This window comes from Coffea eugenioides, chromosome 7 (assembly GCF_003713205.1).
Source record: "Coffea eugenioides isolate CCC68of chromosome 7, Ceug_1.0, whole genome shotgun sequence".
Taxonomy (NCBI): Eukaryota; Viridiplantae; Streptophyta; class Magnoliopsida; order Gentianales; family Rubiaceae; genus Coffea; species Coffea eugenioides.
The window spans coordinates 13739378-13761532 of record NC_040041.1 but is presented as its reverse complement, the minus strand read 5'-3'; the positions used below and the strand labels follow the sequence as shown (position 1 = coordinate 13761532).

General features: G+C 35.2%; 2 protein-coding genes across 3 annotated transcripts; both read left to right on the top strand.

Moving 5' to 3' along the window:
- Positions 1-9076: 9076 nt before the first annotated feature.
- Positions 9077-10971, top strand: LOC113778812 (NAC domain-containing protein 104-like). The gene is made up of 3 exons (XM_027324309.1): positions 9077-9251; positions 9381-9634; positions 10800-10971. The coding sequence occupies exons 1-3, from the start codon at positions 9089-9091 to the stop codon at positions 10968-10970; spliced, it is 588 nt and encodes a 195-aa protein (XP_027180110.1). The 5' UTR covers positions 9077-9088; the 3' UTR covers position 10971.
- A 3309-nt stretch (positions 10972-14280) lies between these two features.
- On the top strand, positions 14281-20115 carry LOC113778854 (probable disease resistance protein At4g27220). Of its 2 annotated transcripts, none has more exons than XM_027324372.1 (3): positions 14281-14434; positions 15491-18455; positions 19872-20115. In XM_027324372.1, the coding sequence occupies exon 2, from the start codon at positions 15496-15498 to the stop codon at positions 18430-18432; it is 2937 nt and encodes a 978-aa protein (XP_027180173.1). In that variant the 5' UTR covers positions 14281-14434; positions 15491-15495; the 3' UTR covers positions 18433-18455; positions 19872-20115. The 2 variants fall into 2 exon arrangements, with proteins under 2 accessions (XP_027180173.1, XP_027180172.1); XM_027324371.1 differs by having other exon boundaries at positions 19864-20115.
- Positions 20116-22155: the final 2040 nt, after the last annotated feature.

The window sequence follows — 22155 nt, the reverse complement described above, 5'->3', positions numbered from 1 at the left end:
GCTCCTTCGTGGACATTGTCAAATCCAGGAAGAAGATTCCACGGCTGCAAGAATTATGGGGTATTTTTTCTATTTTGTTAATATATTTCTGGGGAATTAATTTTTTAAATTTGGCAGTATAATCGGATATGGGTATTTTGTAGTAATTTGTGCTTTAGATTAACTTGCAATAATAGGTAATCTAATTGGGGTATTGATATTGATTATAGTCACCGAAAGCTTGCAAGTACTTTTTGTGGTATGATCCACCAATGCCGGAGATGACAAAAAATACAATGGCACAACTTTTGAAGGAACTAAGGAAAGCTGAACAAGAGAACCAGTTCATGAAGATTGAACTTGCAAGGTTGAAAGAAGAGAAGAAGATGATGAAGGCTGAAATTCGAAAGTTAAGAGATAAGAGCAAGTTGCCAGTTTTTGTTGCTGTTTGTTGTGGTTGCTTGTTAATTGCCGTGCTTGTTGGCAGCGAGAAAAGAGGACATGCTAAAAAAGACTGGGGGCTCCAAATGTTAGTTTAGATGAATTAGGGAAACGTATGTAGTTGCTGTTAGCCTTTTGTTCACGAAGTTGTAAGGTGGATATGGTTGGCCTTAATTTTGTCTGACTATGATTTGGTTGTAAGGCTGTGTAAGCATTTGATGAAGCATTTTTCTAAGTAATATATGCAATGGATGGGCAAATTTTGTATATGGACATGTTGATAGGCCTTCCTAAATGAGATTAAAAATTAGATTTAGCCCATCGTAATTTGTTTTGTTGGAAGCTGTCTTCTGTTGATGAAACGCAGAATTAGCAAATTTTGTTGGAACCTGTAGTTGATCCGCAGTTTTATTCGCTTTCTCAAGTGTCCTTATCTGATGTAGGCTAGTGAGGGAATTGCAGAACCTCACTCCAAATCTATTTGTTCCCATTCTAGATAAGGCTGATCAAACTAAATGGCTAGCTAGTTCCTGCAGAACATCTCACATTGGAAGTGGAGGCGCTTTAGTTGGCTAGCCGAGTTTGTGCTTTGTAATGCTACAAGGAATCTAGGAACACCTACTTTTTGAATATGGTGTTTTTGGGTTTGTATGGAGCAGAGTCCAAGCTATGTGCTCTGTTTTTAGGGCATTGAGCTTAGCTGGATTTGCTGATTATGTTTTCATTATTCATAGTACGGAATATATAGATATGCTTAGTGAGCTATTGATGTAACTGAGCTGACTGCTCCATGTATAAGCTTTACAACCTGATTAATAAAACTTGCAAAATTAATAAAAACTACTATTTTGCTCTGATTCTCAAAAATTTTTTTGCAGTGACCTCTTAGGATCTTCAATTCTCCTTGTACACTGAAAGCAGAGGAAGACACAAGCGTGTCAGCCAAACAAGAATTTCTAGGTTATCCCTTCAATTAATTACTTGAGCAAAATGCATCAAAATTATCATTACTCCAAGAAATTTTACATCAAATGGTGTCTTGAAAAATTCGGCAAGATTTCGCCTTAAAATTTGATACTCTCTAAACACAACCAACCCATGTAACACCTGATGAATATGCAACCAACAAAAGATATTAGGAATTTCATATAACCAGTGAATGCCAATTGTCCAAAAGAGATCAATGCAGAAGCTCATGTCTAGGCTATGAGATACATGGCAAGGTAACATCGGCAGACTTTTACAAAACAAAACAATCACATGAATATTTTCTAGGCTCTTTCCCCCACAAGATCAGTACGCTATAATTACAATTGTAAAATCTATATTAGGGAGACTTCATGCCCTAAACATGTGCAACAAAAAATTAAGCTGTCAGGGGGGTTCACATCTATTAATCATCCCTCCAGTATTGCTATGTCAGCTTCATCATCATCTTCATCTAACACCCTATGTGCCTGCATAAATCACATACATGCATTAGGGAATAAAGTAGACAATGAATTTCCAATTTTGCTTAACATATAAATTATATCAAAGGTGAGCCCCATATATAAATTATCATCTTTTACTTGAATTTCCTCAACAGTTGCTGCACCTAAATCAGTGTTGCTATTAACATCTCGTATATGAAATTCATAGACACCATACACATCAATTTCTCCATATTTTTTACCAATGCAAGCCACGTCTATTGCATCATCCTCACTATCTATTTGCCGAAGCTTTAGGACATATTTTTCATAGGGGATTCCATATATCATCTTTGAATCCTCTCGACAGCCCACAAAAGTGCAAAAGTCACGCAGAATTGACTTACTAACTCTCTCTGGAATAACTCCTTCAAATGTTTCCACGCTACCCCCTACGTATGCTTGTTTTGGCTCTTTAACATAGACGCCACCATAATGTACTTTCAAAGTAAAATAGTCCACATCTTGACCTGTTTTTTTATTAAAAAAATAGAAATCTTTTATTATTTCTCAGATGCAGAACTTTGGCCCCAGTTATGTCTGACTTTTCATCAACATGAAAGCAATGCATAGTATACTTTAAAGGCACAGGGACCACATCACAGTTCACAAACAAACAAATTTACTTTAATCGAGACCAAATTTCACCACCTAAATCAAAAGCATACATATTCAATTTCAAAATTACCAACATTTCAACATCACAAATCTCAAGAAAACAAAGTAAAATTTTGAAAATACCATACCCAAACTAAATGCTTTATCTTACCCATGTGGAATCTATAAGCACTTTAACAAAAAAGTTTAACATCCCCTAACCTGTTCATGCCTCGCCACTGAAGTACAATACTGCAAATTAAACCCCCCTCCCTCGAGTCCTTTCATTATACATTATATCACCATTCCAACATACTAGTGGGTAGTGGCACTCAACTCAAGCACCTCATGCATACGGTTGATAAAGGTTAGGTTTGAAGCTAGCCGACTTACCTGATCTTGTTGATGACTCCACTTGATCGTTGCAATCCTTGACAGAATCGCCATCGTCCATTGCCTGAGCTCGTGGCGTAGACATTTCGATTCTGCCCTCCATCGTCTGTTCACCTAAGCCCGATGACTCCACTTGATCGTTGCCATCCTTTACAGAATCGCCATCGTCCATTGCCTGAGCTCGTGGCGTAGACATTTCGATTCTGGCCTCCAGCCTCTGGTCACCGCTCGCCCTAGTTGTTCTCCCAATTTTCCCCATTTGAGTTCTATTTCCGACGATAATCACATGGGTGGGATAATGATGTCTAATCCGTTTCGGTGGATAATTGCAGGAGATTAAGCCAGTGTGACAATTATACCCCTTTGGTCCACGCGAATTGAGTAAAATGTAGTAAAAAGTCCTACACTGAAAGTAAAAAACTAGTTCAGGGACTAAATTGGTTAAAATTTTTAATGAAGGACGAAATTGATTTGAGTGAAAATGTTTAGGGACCAAATTGGCGAAATTTCCTTTTGGAAATTGTTTGGAATAAATATAAAATAGTAGTATCCGTGACTTTGTTTCCTATACCTTTACTCCTTCCAACCAATGATGCATATGTCCTAATAATAATAATAAAAAAAAAGGAATTGCATATATATATATATATATATATATATGTACTATAGGGCATATTAGGTATGCTAGAATCTGAAATTTACCTACCAATAAGATTATATTCTTTGTTGATTGATGACTACTAAATAAGAGAACATAGAAGAGGAAAATTCTTGCCAGGAAGAAATCAATGGAATTAAATAATTCAAAAAATGAAGGGGTTAAATCGATACCCTCCAATCCTAGGTACACATCCTAAACACTAATAAGACATTGGGGCCCTTATAGTATATAAAAAGTTAATTAACAACTTTTCTTTTGTGAAATATCAATAAATTGCCTTCATAATACTATTCTTTGAATTATTTATCATTGTCATCAACAAAATACTGATAGATAATGTGCTTTTATGATAAGAAATAATTGAAGAATTAATAGTTAGAAGCCATTTCCTTTTTATTACTTCCTTCTACAATCGCTAGGCACATCATATAGGCTAAATCATTGTACAGTCAAAAATAGAGATGAATTAATTTTTTTTTTAGGTCTATTGCCAAGGTACTAACTTCCTTGTTCCACCGAAAATTGGTCTATAATTATGCCTTCAGCACAGAAGGGACGATTGTCAGTATAATGTATGAAAATTTTTAGAAAAATTTCAAAATAAGTGTCTTTTGTGAATTATTTTTGTATAACACATAAAGTCAATATTATTTCACAAGCCCAATATATTGCATGAGAGGGCAAAAAACCCCAGCAGGTACTAAACTATTTCGCTCGTACAATTTTGGCCGCTCAAGTATTTTTTTTTTAATATAATCACTAAACTCTTAAATCACTATACTTTTGGTCATTTTATTAAATATTGCTCTTAGTATCAATAGAATGAGTTCCATGTGCATTCATTCACTATGCCAAATCAAAAGCAATTTCATCCAACGATAGGAGAACAAATTTTATTGACCACTGATCCATTCAACTTGCACTTTTTGGCCACTAAAGGATTTTTCCTTTTCAATCACCAATTTAACTTAGCAAAGTGGCATACTAGTTGCAATTTCATCACTTTTCTCTTAAGATATTTGTTTTTCACCTGATTTTAGATCTTTATCTTGAAAAGTCAAATTTTAAATTTTTTCCATCTAGATTTTTAGATTTTTCAATATATAGTACAAAAAATAAATAAAATTTAGAATTTGTAACAGCTGGTTTAATAGATTATGAGTCATAAGTTTTGACAAAATATCTAAATTATTTAGTGAAGTTCTTGTGAATTAATTTTAGAAACCTAAAACTAAATAAAAAATAATAATAGGTCTAAATGACAAATTTTGAATGAAAGATTGCGAACATACTATTTCGATGAGTTGGGTGACTGACTTGAAACAAAAAATAGTTGAATGGTTAAAATATATTATCTATATAGTTCAATGGTTGTTTAAGATTTTAAAGTTATCATCAAATTTGGACGAAATGACTATTAATATACACATTTGTGAGCTGAGTGGCTATTTTAAATCTAAAAATGATTGAGTGACTACAGGTGTACAACCATCAGCCTTAGGCTGGGAACCCTTGCCTCCCATCAATTTGTCACAATTGTGGTTTTTTAAAAAAATCCACGTACCCGTCTGGTTCGGTGGTGGTTCTGTTCCCATCAGTCCTCCATAGGTTCAGTTGAGTCTCTCCATAATTTGATTAGGATAAAGTATATGATTAGGATAAAGTAGGAGTAGGAGTAAGGATGACGATTGAAAAAAAAAAAAGATTACAGGTGTACGTGTGGATTAGCTCAGCGGCTGCTAGGATTTTTTCCCCCTTGCATGAAAAGATGAAAACCGATGTGATTTACGTGATTCTTACTTCACATATTGAGCATTTTAAAAGTTGGACAAATCCAGACCATCGACCTTCCCAGATAGCGGCTCAGCCCCGCCTTTACCAACTTTTCGTGCAGATATACCGCGTGTCCATGCACGTATACGAACACCAATTGGAGAGTGAAACTCGTCATCATTGATTTGAGATTTTATGGGATGGCTTTATCTGAAAGTGAAAATTGGACCTATTAGTAGGCTTGATTAAGCCACCACTAATATAAGTCACTCCATGGAATTGTTCAAATTTTAAATTGCATATTTTTCTTCCCGAAAGACAAGTTTCGATGGCCTACATTGAGACTAGCAAATTGACTTTTGCAATTGCACTTTAAATTCCAAAGACCCCCGATCTAGAACAAATTAATGTGGCTGGCTCTTTTTTGTCGATAAAGAACAAATTTTTTTAAAAAAAATCTAAACTTCCATAATGTTTTTTGGAATAGAAAAATTTTGATCCTTACTACATGACCTTCATATGGATAACAGTAGGGCAAGTTATCACTCTCAACACTTACTGATGTGTCTTAAAATTTTTTTTTCTGTAACAATAACATTTGTATAATTTAAACTATTCTATTCTATAGAGAGAGGGAGCCTAAAGAAGTTAGCAGGTTTACGAATCCGACTAGATCAAAGTAATGCTCTGGCACCTCCTTGAAATTTTTTTAACTACAAGTAGGGTTCGAGCCCCCCAACTTCAGCGCAAAGAGAGATTTAATCCCTTTTTTGTGGCCATTGAGCCAAAACTCGGCTGTTTTGATGTGTCTTAATAAATTATTTGGCTTTGTCTAACGTTAGAAAAAGTTGGTGGCATTCATTGCATTTGCTGTCACTCAGTGAGAGATCATCATCTTCCTTTCTGGTTTCTTTTGGGGCACTATCTTTATCTTTTGTGCATTAGGGAACTGTGGAAGTGATACAATATGACACAGTGGGACGAGAAAGCTGATTTCAGTTTCAATTTGTTTGATTAAAGATGCATGGCAAATTAAATTTGTTGGAGAAAACAGTTGCCTAAGAGTGACAAAATCCAATAATGATTTTTCCCTTTTTTTTTTGGCTAATTTGTTCAACACAATGAAAAGAAGCTCCACGAAAGGCTATTGTAGGCCATGAAATGATGCCGCATTTCTTGTCACACGATTTCATTTTAAATTGATTGCTTGGGAGACAAAACTTTACGTGTCCCTTCTGTTGGAACTTTTACACATCTACCTGAAGTTTCACGGTCCTTTAGTTATCAACTAAAAGCAAAAAAAAAAAAAAGTGCCTTCTTTACGTGTTTAATTCGTACAATCTTTTGATAAAAGTAAAGGGTATTTGGTCGAATTAAAGGTAACCGTTCAATTAAGTTGAATTGAGTCAAATGTTTGCGTGTCTAACTTGAATTATAATCATAATGAGAAACATGATAGTTCAACTTGAACTCAACTCGATTTTAAGATTTCGGACTGAGTCCATAATTATTGTATGTTAGATGTTGAACCATTTGAGATCCGTTTAAAACTCGTCAATTTTGAGTGAACATGTATGTGAATGTTCAAAAGGAAAACTTAATATTTAAAATTACCGAATTCTCTCCCACCATCTATTTCAGTTGAAGCGAAAAAAAAAAAAAAAGATGTTGCAGGAAGTTTCAAAAAATTTAGAGGAAAAACAATTAAAGCTGGCATATTTTCTTAATTAGGAACCAAAAAAAGGAAATCAAAAATGGAAAAAGAGTATTCGTTTCAAATTGGAGAAATAATCAGGTCTGCTAATGAGGTAAAAAAAGTTTTATTATAGAATTGAAACCTCGTCATTTTTGCTTCTACACTAATCAAGTGTACTAAAGTGCTTCTAAGGTGGAGACTTTAAAAATTAGTGATTTTGATTTTTAAATCTCCTACTTTCTTTTCATTTCTTAAATCTCATTCCTCCCCTACTAAATATTTTTTTTTAAATAAAAAGATACTAATGTGCTTTATAAATTCATTCTTTCTTGATCAATTTCATGTTGCTTTTTGATGCTTGTCTAATTTTAGTAACTATCTTCTAGTATGTGGTAACTTTCCAAATCAGCACACAAGTGTTTGCACACGTAAACTTGATATCAAGATTGACTGTCATTATTATGTCCCTACATTTTCTAGTTTCTACTTTATCATCATTCTTGGCCACTTAAGCATCCTATATGATTTTGGTTTTTTAAAAAAAAAAGAATACTTTTTCTTATACTTCTCGGTTTTCCTAATTCCAAATTTCTGTAATTCCAAAAAGGTCAAAATATAACTTTTACTCGATCACTGACTTTTGATCCAGTGGTTAGAGAGAGTCTCGTAGAAATTTTCTCATGCACAAGGTCTGAAGCCTGAAAAAAAAAATCTAAAAGGTATCGTAAAATATTGTCATTAGACAAAAAAAAAAAAATCATATAACTTTCTCTTTCGTCACTTTGATCCCTTGTAAAATTTTGTAGATAACATGTATCAAGCTGTTCAAAATTCGAATAAGGAGAGCAAATTTATAATTGTTTAGACGACTGCCACTAACAAAAACAAATTCTAGAAAGTTGGATTTTGGAAATAGTACAAAACATTTGAGACAAGGCAGTAGTCTATTTGTCCAACTGTTTATGCGTACATGGAGCCCCAGCAAAAAAAAAAAAAAAAAGATTAAAAGCCCAAGAAAAGTATACTGAAGACCTTCGAACATTATTTAGGGTAAAATACAAAAAAACCCTCTGTGGTAAAACTAATATACAGAAAAGTTTCCTGTGATTTCAAAATATACAACATGACACCCCGTACTTTGAACTAAATTGTAAAGGTGACAGAATCCGTTATACTTAATGAAAATGACTTATTGGGACCTAAAAAAAATTTTATACCTAATTTTAACAAATATACCTGTTCTACCCCTTAACTCTCAATTCTCTTTATCTAGAGAATAAAACAAATAATTTTTTTAAGCTGTCTTTTGCTTAATTATATCAGGGCATTTTTGTCATTTCGTCCATTTCCGTTAAGTTTAACGGATTCCATCACCTTTACAATCTAGTTTAAAGTACGGAGTGTCGTATTGTATATTTTGAAACCACGAGGGGCTTTTCTGTGTATTAAGTTTACCAGAGGGGATTTTTTTGTTTTTTACCCTAATATTTATCCAACTACAGCAAATTACATACCGTTGTGAATTGTTTAATGTACATCTTTCATGGATATGACTTGCAAAGCAAGTTGGTCAATCTGGCTAGGTTGTACTTGTACATATGTACATAAGCCATGACTCCATGTAGTTTCTGACTTAAATAGTATGTACACCAATATCCAAATAGTTTAAGCAAGACTCTAAATTCTATAAGAGGAAATGATACAATCCTATAAAGAGATAGATGAAAAGAAGGAAAGAAAGAAGAAGAGGAATGATTTGAGGGTTGAATGAAGACTATAAATGTCCTTAATCAGTCGTTGGAATTGATATTCATAAATTAGCACTAACTGTATCAATAATTTAAGAATTAGGGGTTCTGAATTTAAATTTCCTTTTCCCCCTTCAAATCTATATTTGGTCCACCACGGCAGCCTTTCAACCCAACTAATTATCAACTCTACTTTCTTAAATTATACTCCTATCTCTCCTATAAATACACAAGAATGAGAAGATCCAATTATTTGACCTTGTCTTTCAAAACAGAGTTCTAATTAGCAGAAAATTGTCATCATATAGTAATATTGCTTACTTCTACCATGGGAGATAGCAGAATAATCCTTCCTCCTGGTTTTCATTTCCATCCAACCGATGAAGAACTTATTGGTTACTTCCTCCACCGAAAGGTCACCAATTTACCATGCAATCCTAGCATCATTCCTGAGCTTGATCTTTGTTCAACTGATCCATGGGAGCTCAATGGTAGGAAATCTCAAAATTTTTTTTTCTCTAGCTAAAATTCTTGCTGAAATTCTAATAGTTTCATGCAGAACTTTGTTTATGTTTTTGTCTATTAAAGTTGATTAATCGTCTTGTTTGTGGGATTAAAAGAGAAAGCTTTGATGAGCCAAAATCAATGGTATTTCTTCAGCCAAGTGATCCAAGGGCGAGCTACTGAAAAAGGGCACTGGGAAGAACTAGACATGGATGAAGATATAGTCACAAGTGCTGGCAAAAAATTGGGAATCAAGAAATATTGGGTGTTCTGCATTGATCAAGTTCAGAAAAGGATCCAGACTAATTGGGTGATGGAAGAATACCATTTGTTCAAAAGGCATGTCAAAAAAGGGAGAAATGGACAGAAAGTAAGCAAGTTCAATTATGTTTCATATGTCCTCTCCTTTCTCTCTCAAATTTTAGGATGTTTGTTATCTGAGTTTCTTCAGAAAAATCCTACTGTGATATTTGTCTATAATCCACAGTACTTTTGCTGTAAAAAGGTCATTGACAATATTTACTAAAAGTGGTGTATCTAAGATATTCTCCACCCAATTATTAAATCAAAGGCATCAAAATATTGGTAGGCTTCTTGCCAAAAAAAAAAATCAACATATCGATAGGATTTTCTCCAAACCAGCACGATTAGGAGAATTTATATATCTTTTAGACTAATGTGATCTATAGATGATGATTCTATTATCTTCAGGAAAATTAGATGTGGTATCAACCTTAAAAGGCGTTTTTTCTAATTTTTTTTCCCAAGCAAGGGAATTTAAGAAATGGAGAGGGAGAGAAGGGGTTAGAATCCAGGAATTGATCTAAATTCTGAGACTTCAACCTTAAAATGCATTCTTATGTATTAAGCAAAAATATTAGGCACCCCAAAGCTTAAACTATTATTTTTGTAACTTTGTGTCAGTGCCTAAGTTAGTAGGGACAATGAATAAACGGTATAGGCTTGTTCTTGTTTCCTGTAGATTTCTCAAAAGGTAATTGTGAAAAGCGATTATAGAAAAATCTACTTAGTTGAGTCTGCTTTTCTTTTTGGGCCCATCTTGGTTAAAAGTTATGTACTATTGTTAATGGGTTTTTTTTCCTTTTAATTGTAAATGAAAGTGTCCGAACTCGGAACTTCTCACTTACACTTTTTTCTCTTCTATCCACTCAACACATTACCTGCCCCCATTGTTAATGGAGTTTTACGTGACGTTTAATCTGCAAACAACAATTTGAGTTGAAGCAAGGAGCCTGCACTAGTACTATTGAGAATATTAATTAGTCATTTTGAATACAATTTGAAATCAATTGTACATAATCATTATTGAAAAAACAGAAACGAATGAGTTTGATTTCTTCCTCCTTGGACTCCCGCTAGACTTTCGACCTAGGCAGCACAATTGAAGGTCTAGCTTGGTTATGAATTTCTTCCTATGTTTTGTTTTCTGATCTTTTGATTTTGTATTGAAAATAGTATTAATTTCTTAAGCTTATAACTTACTTCAGTTACCACTTTCCACCATTTCTGTTTAGGATCTCAGTGAATGGGTGCTGTGTCGAGTTCACCATGCAAACGCAGATTCTCAAGGTATTTACAGTGTCCAAGCAGGCAATGATGATGAAGTTGAGCTCTCACTTTTGGACGAGGTATTTCTCTCAATGGAGGATAATGATGATGCAACGAGCTTTCCCAAACTGCAGTAGATATAGAATTTATGAGGCGACTAGTAAACCATATATATATATATATATATATATATACTTGTAAATATGTATGTATGTATTTGTGTGTGTATATATCTTTCTTTTCTTTCCTCATTCTGGACTACTTTCCTTAAAAAACAGTTTCTATCACGCAATACTACAAACCAAACAACATCTACAGGAAGAAATTAAGACATAAGCAGATAAAAGTTTACCTTTGGAGCAGACTCAACCACATTCAAACCATTGAAAATTTTTCCAACAAAGAATTGCCTCCCATAGTTAGCTTCGCATTCAGTTCTTGACCTGCTAGACTTGATTTAGTTATTACCACATTTGGAGAAACTACAAAAATCTGAAGGCGGTTGACCGACTTTTTTCTATAAGCGTACGAGGTCAATCAGATGTTTTGGAGTATTTCGGAGGTCAAACCCATTGAGATGAGTATTTAAAATTACTACTTCGGTTAATTACAAGAAAATAAATCAAATGTGTCAAGATTTAGCTAAACTCTAGAAATGAAATATTGTTAATAGGACAGTTGCAAAGTTGTAGAAAATTACTGAAGAAAGATATTAGGGTTATAGATTTCACCTAAGAAGAATTTAATTAGCATGCTTTAGGATTAATTATTTCACAATGAATGACAATTACACGATTTTCAAGTAAGTCATTTTAGTGTGTCAATGAAATACGCGTATGAATTAATCCCAAATAATACTAATTAATCCCCAAAACTAGACTACATCATTTGACCTAGCTAGTTTCGAAAATTAGTTGGTCATGCTAAAATCCAAAGCGATAAAAATTCTAAAATCAAAATGAATGGCATCTAAACAAGAAAGTTGAAGAAACTTCTGATCAATTTTGCAGCTCAAGACCCAATACCTAGTGCTTTATCTCAAGAATGCTTGACCTCAAATGTCTCAAGCCATTAACTTGAAAAAAAATCTTGAACAGGTCAACATGATATGATGCTCAATAATTTTCGATCCCAATTCCTCCTTGCTCTTTTTTGCTCAGATTTAGCCAAATTTTACTAATCTACAAGGGAACCAAAATCAGACAATTCAAAGTGATGACCCAAACTCTATATATGCGGATTAATTTTGTATGCACTGTTAATATAAAAAAAATCTTTAAACACGTGGTTACAATTTTTTTTTTTTAATATTACATCTGTATCAATAAGCCTGGCTGTGGTGACGTGCTTACCAAGCGTAAAGGAGGAGGCCTTCACCGCTTGAGCCGTATGCGGGGGTGAATTTGTCGCCTTGCTTCTCCATTTCCACGCCAGACTTGCAATAGACGATGAAGGCTAGACTTGCAGGAGTGCTATCTTTTTTTCCATTTGGATTTTGGATTCTTTATACTCTCAATGTTTCGGGGCATCCCGACAATTATAATAACTTGTAGAATTCAACTAGGGCTTTTAGGCCTCACAAGTTCCCGTTCTAATTAGTTGTTTCAATTTAACAATATGGGTGTAAATTCGTGCAATTTGGATTTTGAATTTTTTATAATCCTAATGTTTTGGGGCAACAATTATATAGCTTGTAGAATTCAACTAGGAATTTGGGGCCTCACAAGTTCCAACTCAAACCAATTGTGTCAATCTAATAACATGAGGTATAAACGATTCCAATTTCAATTTTGATGTAATAGTGATTTTTATAGAAACTTAGTTGTATAAGTTATAAAAAGAATTCAAATTTTATACCAAAATTGTGTTAGTTTAAGCTAGATATTATAAGAATTAAACAACCGACTTGAACTGGACAATAACTCAATTTATGAGACCATGATGCATTCAACTAATGCTTGTCAAGACAAAATTTGCTCTCAAAAAATAAATGATAAACTATTTACTTATCATTTAATGTAATATACACTCAAATGTATCTTATTTAGTATTTAATAATTCAATAATTTAATGAATTTAGACTTCAACTTTCAGATCTCAACTTTCATTTTCAAACTTCAATTTTATCAGACGCATCCTTAGAGTTATTGGGTTCAAATCCCTTTCATCTTCTTTCTCATTTCTTAAATTCCTCCCTCCCGAATTTAAACGGAAAAAGTTTAAAAAGAAACCGACAAATTTACCTTCAAAATGTGCGTGTGTATACACACACATAATCTCTCTCTCTACAAAAGTCACTTTGCTTTGTTACCAAGATTTTTTTTTTTAACAAATTTTTTCCACCCTCCTGCGAATTCATAGGGAAAAAGAAAGAAATTTCCTCCTATTATCTCCAATCTCCATTGACGCATTGACCGAGGTCAATGACTTGCAAATTGCTTAACCGCTTAATCCTGTATACTTCTACACAAGGAAGACCCGAAGATAGCAGGTAAATCCAATTAAATTTCCAAGAATAATTTCCTTCACTTCAGCAAAATAAAGGACATTTCTTTGAAGTTGATAATTGCACGCTTTCATCCTCCGGGCTCATTAGTCATTTCCTTTCCCTTTTTTTTTTTTTTCAAGATTGCTTTCCATACCTTTCCTTTCCATAAGATTCCCTTCCTCACAAGTTCCAGTTCAAGCCAGTTGTTTCAATCTAACAACATCGGGTGTAAACAATTCTTGTTTCAATTTAACAACATCAGATGTAAATAGTTCCAGTTCAAACTAGTTGTTTCAATCTAACAATATCAGATGTAAATTCGTGCAATTTCGATGTAAGTTAGTTGTATAAATTACAAACTTAAATTTTATACCAAAAATTATGTCAATTTACATCACATGTTGTGAGAATTACACAATCGATTTGAACAAGACAACAACTCAACTTACGAGGCTCTGGATCCACTCAACTAGTGCTTGTATGTTAATCATCTAGACCGCTAAAGATTTTTTTGTCTAAGCTTATAGTATAATATTGGTAGTTGTTGAACCATTTAACAATTTTTCAAGAGCAATAACTTATGAGGCTTTGGAATATGTTGTGCTTTTAAGAAGGAAAGGAAAATTTAAAAAAGTGAATTAAAAAAAAGATTACTTTTCAGGCATCATAACCTCAAGTGAAATTCATGTTGGATGGTGAAACAAGTGTTTTTGACTCTTAGGTTGTAACGATTTCAAAATTTTAAACTATAAATCACATAGATATAAATAGAGGGACTTATACCAAAAAAAAAAAAGAGGTGAAATGATGATAAGTAAAATTTAAGAGCCAAAATCACACAAGCTTATGACGACAGGGGGTTAACCGCAATATTACCCTACAGAATTTCGAAGAAAACTGCAGGAAATTTCTTCACATTTTACCGCTATTAACTTCAGAGTTCCCACCTGAAAGTCTTCGCCTTTCGTCTTCTGAGTCAACTCGGACTCATGTATTTACTTCACTACACATTCCTGGAGAAATTTTATCTGCGTCTGTTCTTCCAGATTGTCCAGGCGGCACCAGCTTCTCTCAAATCGAGTTTGGTTAATTGTTTTCAGCGCAGCATTTGAGGTAATACGACAATTATTGTTTGCGTTTTATGATTTTCGATGAATTTTCTGTGTCTGATTAATTTTGAATTCATATGCAGGAAGAATTTTTTATTTCTAGGTTTCCGAAAAGCATGAATAATTTCAGATTAAGCTGAACTCTTTTTTTTTGGCTTTTTGTTTTTCTTGGTTTTTTCTTTTTGGTTAATTTCTTGTTGGGAATTTATTAGGGGTAGTTTTCATTGTAAAAGTTCCCTGTCTTGTTTTTGTTCTTGGTTAATTTTACCAATTTTTTAAATGCAAATAATTTGCCTGTTCTTCATTGCAATATTAGGATGAATTTTTTTCAACTGATTAGTAAAGTGAGCAAGTGATTTGATAAGAAGTGACGCTTATGGTTCAATCAGAATTCAGACACCTGCTTGTTCTGTAAATTTTCTTGGTAGATTTGTTATCTTGTATTTGATGATTATACGTGATTAACAGAGATTTTGTTCTTTCCCTGTGAAAAAGTGAGAATGGTGAAAGAGAACACATGGACCGAAAGAGAAGGTAAAGAAATATGAGATGTAGATTGAAATCATAAAAAGAGTCAAAGAGAGGAATATCAAATGACGTGGCGAGTTGGAAATTATTCCATTTATTTTTTACAGTTAAAATCCTTTGGGCTTACGGTGGATTCTGAATCTGAAGAGTCCTGATTTATCCAAACAACTTCAATCAACTTGGCCTGTAGGATTTCAAATCCAAACGGTTCAAATACACCTTTACAAGAGGACTGTGTATATAATGTGTCAGAGATACATTACAAGTAAAATCAGTAAAAATAAAAACGTTATATTAAAGTAATCCTTGAACCATAAAAACAGAGACAGCCAAGGAATAATGTCCGTGAAGCTTATAATGAATTTATTGTTATCTAGGACTCACTTTTACACTGTCAGCAATTTCATTGAGAGATGTTATGATTTCCATATACGAATATCTGAAGGCTTATAGGGTCTCAAAGACCTTTGATGTTTGGTCTTTATTTATGGAAATCCAAGATAATTAAAATTGTTTTTTTTTTTCCTGGCAGGGAACATGGCAAATAAACTTATAGACCTTGGTTTGGGACCAATACATGGTTACATTTCCCTTGAGAAGAAGATGCAACATGTTCAAAAAGAACTTGATCATTTGACGTGTCGATCAGGTGATATGATCACGAGAGTACGAGGTGCACACTCGCACCTACAAAAGAAAAGGAAGAGGGCAGTTGAAGAGTTGTTTAAGGTAGTTGAGGATATAAAAATAGAATTTGAATGCCTCAAAGAGCAAGCCCAGCAAGCTAGCTTTTATAATATTTATGCACGTTGGAAGATGGTGCAACATGTTGATAAAATGATTAAGGAACTTACAAAGCAGGGTGCATCTCTGGAGAAGATTTTGCCTGGTGGGCTGCTAGTAGAAACAGAGTGGCAAGGCCAAACAATTGAAACAAATATGAAAGAAATCTGGGCTTGGCTTTTGAACGATGGGATCTCAAGTGTTGGAATATATGGTATGGGAGGGGTAGGCAAAACAACTTTAGCAAAACATATCTATGAGGATTTCGTCATTGGAACTAAATTCCCTGATAGAGTTTACTGGGTTGCTGCCCCACAAGAGGGCAGCATCCATAAATTACAGGACAGTGTTGCCAAAGCCGTAAATGTGGATCTCTCAAATGAGGAAGATGAGAGGAAACGGGCAGCCAAATTGTTCATAGCATTGAGCAGAATGGAAGATTTTGTGATCATATTGGATGATGTATGGATCCCATTTGACATAAATAAAATTGGAATTCCTTTAGGCTTAGATGGAAGCAAGTTGATAGTAACCAGTCGATCATTAGAAGTGTGTCGTCAAGTAGGTTGCCAAAAGGAAATAAAAGTCGAACCTCTTTGCGAGAAAGAAGCTTGGACATTGTTTCTGGAGAAACTTTGTCCTCCACATCAACTTCCTTTGGATGTAAAGGAGATCGCGAAGTCTATGGTGCAAAGATGCGGTGGTCTGCCGCTCGGGATTATCACCATTGCTGGACGGATGAAGGGAGTGCATGGCATTCATGAGTGGAGGGAAGTCTTAGAAGAGTTGGAAGGATCTTTTGTTGGGCAAAATGACAATCTCTTTGATATCTTGCATCTCTCTTTTAATCACTTGAGAGATCGGAGATTGAAGGAATGCTTCTTGTATTGCTCTTTCTACCCTGAAAACTGCAAAATTCCAAGGGATGAATTGATAAGATTGTTGTTTTTGGAAGGACTCATGGATAAAAGAAGATCGAGGGTATCATTATTTGACCAGGGCCATGTGATACTGAAAAGACTTGAAAGGATGTGTTTATTGGAAAGTAATGATAGAGAAATTGAATGTGTCAAGATGCATTGTTTGATACGAGATGTGGCACTAAGGATAATAGACTCTGACAGTAAGTATATGGTAAAATCTGGAAGATGCTTGCAACGCATACCAGATGAGATTGAATGGAAAGAGGATTTGGAAAAGGTCTCATTGATAGATAACAACATATCATTAATTCCGTCAGGCATATCACCTAAGTGCCCTAAACTTTCAAGCTTGATTTTGGCGAGTAATCATTTGAGATCGATTCCTGATTCATTCTTTTCTCAGTTGAGAGCCCTCCGAGTTCTGGATTTAAGCCGCAACTATGACCTTGAAGTGCTGCCAAACAGTGTTTCACAATTGAGGAACCTTATTGCACTGTTGCTATCTGAATGTTACAGACTCAGTTTTGTACCGCCACTAGGGGGGCTCAAGGCATTGAAGGAGTTAGATCTATATCATACTGCTATTAAGAATGTGCCTGAAGGCTTGGAAAGATTGGTCAATCTGAACTGCCTAAACATTGATAGTACAGGATTAAGGACGATTCCAGATGGTACAATATGCAAACTCTCCCATCTTCAAAGCCTCCGGATTCCAGAAGATGTGGAAGTCAGAGTAGAAGAACTAAAAGCATTGAAACATCTAGAAGAATTTCAAGGTGGATTTTCTCTCTGTCATTTTGTTCAATATCGCCAGATCTACGAAACTCCCATTTTTTATACTATTGAAGTGAGCCCAAGTCTAAGCCTGTTATGGTTTCCATCTCCAGTTCCATGCCAAATAAATAACAAGGTGACACTTAGTGGTATAGATCTAGGAGGAGGAAAGAGTGCCATAGTGCTGCCAGAGGACATTCAACAACTAGCTCTAATAAATTGTCATGGGCTAAGCGCCTGCTTAACCACTGCTTTCTCATCGTTCAATATTCAAAGAAGAGGCTTGACTCTGTGTTTAATTGACAATTGTCCTGAACTGGAGTGCATCATGAAGGTGTCTTCTTCTGAAGACCAACTAGTTGGAGAGATGATTTTATCTCCTTGGGCCCCACTGGAAAGCCTTGAGCATTTGAGTCTCCATTTGTTGCCAAATTTTGTTGGACTCTTCAAATGGGAAATTGAATTTGACCCTCCATGTAGGATTTTTTGCCATCTAAAATCAATTACCATCAGCAGGTGCAATACAATGACGACAATATTCACACCATGGTTGCTGCAACACCTGAAAAATCTGGAAGTGGTTGAATTGCTGTTTTGTGATCGATTGGAAGAGATAATAGCTGACAAGGAAGGGGGCAAAGTACGTTCCAGTCTAAATAACGGTGACCAACACTCTCTTAAAACCTTTGTCAACTTCCCAAGGCTTAAAAAGTTGACTTTACAACATCTGCCAAAACTAAGGAGCATCTGTGAGGGAATAATAATCTGTGATTCCATTGAGAATATTAGGGTAATAGGGTGTAAAAATCTTGCAAGGATGCCTCTGTCCTTTTCCGGCATTGATGGACAACCAAATCCCTCCCCGCCCCTTACAGCTGTTGAAATCTTGAAAGAAGAGCTTGAGTGGTGGAAGTTGTTGCGATGGAAAGATCCTGGTTCAGGGAGTGTCATACAACCTTTTGTTCAATTTGTTGCTGAATCTCCAGTAGTTTAATCAATGTCCCCTTCAACCGTCAAGTAAGTCTGTCTTTTCCTTCTCAATTATTCCCCATCTTCCTCCATTACACAACTCCCTATTTGCACTACCAACACTTGTCTGAGATTATCCAACATGATCTTAAAGACATGGAACACCACTATGTTGCTTTTTCTTTCAGTACTGTCAAATTCTGTTTTGTTTGATCTTATAGGTGAAGTAGTGTTTAATGATGATCCGCTAGCTAGATATCAGGCAGATTCTTGCACTGATATGACCATGGCCATTAGTTTTCATACTTTACCAAATTCTATTTGTATCTCCATCTGTCCTGCCTATGTCCTTCAGAATCAGGGGCAGTACTGGTTTGGCCCTCATTTCTGCTTTTGCTCTAAATCCTGTTCCGGTTTTAACAACCAAATGCATGTTCTTTGCTATAGGTAATAGCAGTAATTATCTATTTCGGGTCGTTGACTTATGTGCACTTTACGACTTTGGCTAGTTCCTTGTGGCTGATATGGTGAAAATATCTAGTGTTCATCTGCGCATTGTCATTTTTCTTATTTTTGCTTCCTTTAGCAATAATTTGCTTGTTCCATCCTTTTTTGTACAAGGCACAGGTTGAGTATTTGGTAGAAAAAAAATGCAAGAAATCCATCCATTACTGGAGAATGCAAATTGAGAAACTAGAGGAGCAACCTTTATATTTCTATATTGGTAATTTGGGCTTGGAATAAATGGGTTTCTAGTCTCAAGTGGCTACTTTTACCATATCTGTCATCGATAGGAAAGAAGTAGTCAATCGATTATAACATTCTTGGGGTACTCAAATCAAATCTTGCAAAATAATGGTCTTGAAAATGTCCTTATATTACTTCTTTTGACTGACATATTTAGACCAATTAGGCAGAGTTTGGAATTTCATTTAGAATTCTCTCTCATGATGGTTGGTTGACTCAGAGGCCTTCGTTTCCAGACAATCCATGACAGTCACAGCTATTCTGTGTTATTAATATTCACAAATTGGGGATGCTAGGATATATGGGATCCACTTACCAAGAAAAGAAGAAGATATGTAAGATCTCCAGCAGACTGGCTGGTGCTCTGGCAATTCTTCCTGATTTGACTTTGAATAAGCCTCTGACCTCATTTTCGCTGTGGCATCACCAAATATTCTAGCTGGTGCTCAAGATCTTTTACTTAATATCTATAAACATGTTGAGAACCCCTTGAATTTCTAGCAGTTTTCATGGCTTCTTTTTTGGTTTGGCTCTTTTGAATCCCAAACTTCCAATTAGATTAATAATTCCTAATTACTAGTTTCTAGTGTTCTTCCCCTTTTCTTTACTTGCTTGCATCAGTGCTACCCCGTCTCGGGGTGAGATCTTAGGTGACATCTGTTTATTTTCCTGTGTTTTCTTGCTTTAATCTTTGACCATATGATTATAGCTTTGCAGCACAGCAGCTGTTGTTGCTGGGAAGTGCATGAGGAGAATACTTGGAGCCTCTTTTGTGTTCATCCGCAGTTGAAATAAAGTTTGTTATTATCTTAGATTTCCTTGGAATATGCTCCAGTACCTCTCAACCACACCCAGGTTTCGCTTCTCTCAGGAGGCGAGCCTAATATAGAGCTGAACCAGCATTTGCTGGAAGCCAACTGGAAATGCCATCTAAGCAATTAAGAGCTATGGATTGTTGATCTGCCTTTTGGGCACTAATTTCTCAACTGTCATTGGCTTTCGAATGTGTTGAGTTTGAACTTTCCTATACTTAAGAATTTATCCAGTTGCCTTGAAACATAATCCAACTTGTTTCAGCGGACAAGCAAAGCAGTGGCTTTTGGTTTTGACAAAAAAAAAAAAAAAAAAAAAAGCAGTGGCTTTTGGAGAAACAAATTGGACGGGTTGGATACAAACACGTATACCATGAAGAATTGGTCCAACAAGTCCCAAGCAAATTAAAGTTGTCTTTCATAGTGGAATATCCTGTCATCAATAAAGAATTTCTGGGATGGAATTTCTGGGTGTGACTATAGGCCATTGTAAAGCAGACAAATCTCATACAACCAAATAGGACTTAATTCATACAATCCGTTTTCTTTCCTGTCGCTATCCTTGATTTGGGTAAGAGTCCATAAATCCAAACATATAGAAAATTTGAGTGAGACTTGGTACATGACAGTCCCCACTGCATCTAGAGCAATTTGGATCAAGGACCAAGCATTAATGCCTTTGACTCGTGAAGAGTTGAAATAATAAGAAGCTAAAGGAAATTCCTTTGTGTAAATTGTGGCCTTTGGAATCTTTTGACCCCTCTGGGAAGGATCAAAAGATTAATCATGATGCAAAAATTGTTTGGATTGTATTTTTGAGAATAAGAAAACTTACATAAATCTGAAGATTTTGCCTTCCATGATTCCAATCATCAGCTGTGCTCTAAACTTCTGTCCGCCGGAAAGGTTGTCTAGTATTTGAACTTCATATAGATGTCTGGTTTCCTTCTTTAGAAGAATGGCCATATCCCACTTATGGAAGTGTATGGCATTTAGTTTTATTTGTCCCTTTCTTCTCATCAGTAAAACCAAATGACGGTCTAGCATTATTAAGTTCCAATTCTTGCTTTAGAGGGATTTTTTTTTTTTTTTTGATAAATACTTGCTTTAGAGTTTGTGTCAATTTTAAAGGTTAAAATGACAGTTAATAAGTAACAGTTCTTTATGGTAAACAAGAAGTGGAAATGAATGACAAAGTTTTCAGCACCAGGGCATCTGTGGCTGTAGAAACCTCCACCCCCCCCCCCCTTCCCCACCAAAACATGTAGCACAAAACACTTCCCTATATTTCCATTTGGCTAGAAATGTCAAGTTCTTTCAAGCATGTTCTTACAGTTATGTGGAGTAGCTTTCTTGGAAATCCATCTTAAAGTCCCCACAGCTCAACCACCATATTAGATGCCATTTCCAGTTTCCCTACTGAACCCTTTTATCCATTCCCCAAAGCAATCCGTCCGAGTCCATGAGCTCTAGCAGGGCCTTAAGTTTCCATTGGATGCTCTGTCAGTGTTTAGCGTCCGGAGTAGCTTGTGTATCTCTTGCTGGTTGCGGATTGTCTTCCCAGTGGTTATCTTTGTCCTCACCTCTTCAAGCCTTTGGCACTTTTTTCATGTGTTCTCAGAGATAATACCATATGTTGATAGGAAAAAACATATCTTGTACTTTTTTAGCCATGGCACTTTTTTAGCATGGCACTTTTTTAGCAAGGACTTCATATCTTGTACTGGTCTTCTTCCATTTCTCCTTGCTATTGATGTGCGGCCTCCTAGTCTACAATTTCTCTGGTCTAGTAGTGAAATGCTGGGCCATAACCCTTGCTTAATCTCTGATTCAGGTTAGAACATGAAAAAAGAAAAAGAGCTTCCATTCTAAAGAGAAAATAAAATCTAATCTATTCAAAGATCTTGATCCATTCAACATCATTAACATGTGACTTCATAGTTTGGTTTCAGAGGGTTTAACCATTTGATTGTATTACTGATTAAAATCAGGAATGCTATTGCAAAATAATGTGGATTGGTGTTTTTAAGGGTTTGTTTTAAGAACTTTACTGCAGATGTATATGTGAAGAACTTTTCTTGATTTGGTGCATTTTGAGGCGTTTTTTGCATCTTCCAAGTTCTTTGCCCCAAGTTTGGCTTCTTTCTCATGTGTTTTTGTTGGGTATAAATTTGTTTGTTTTAGAATGA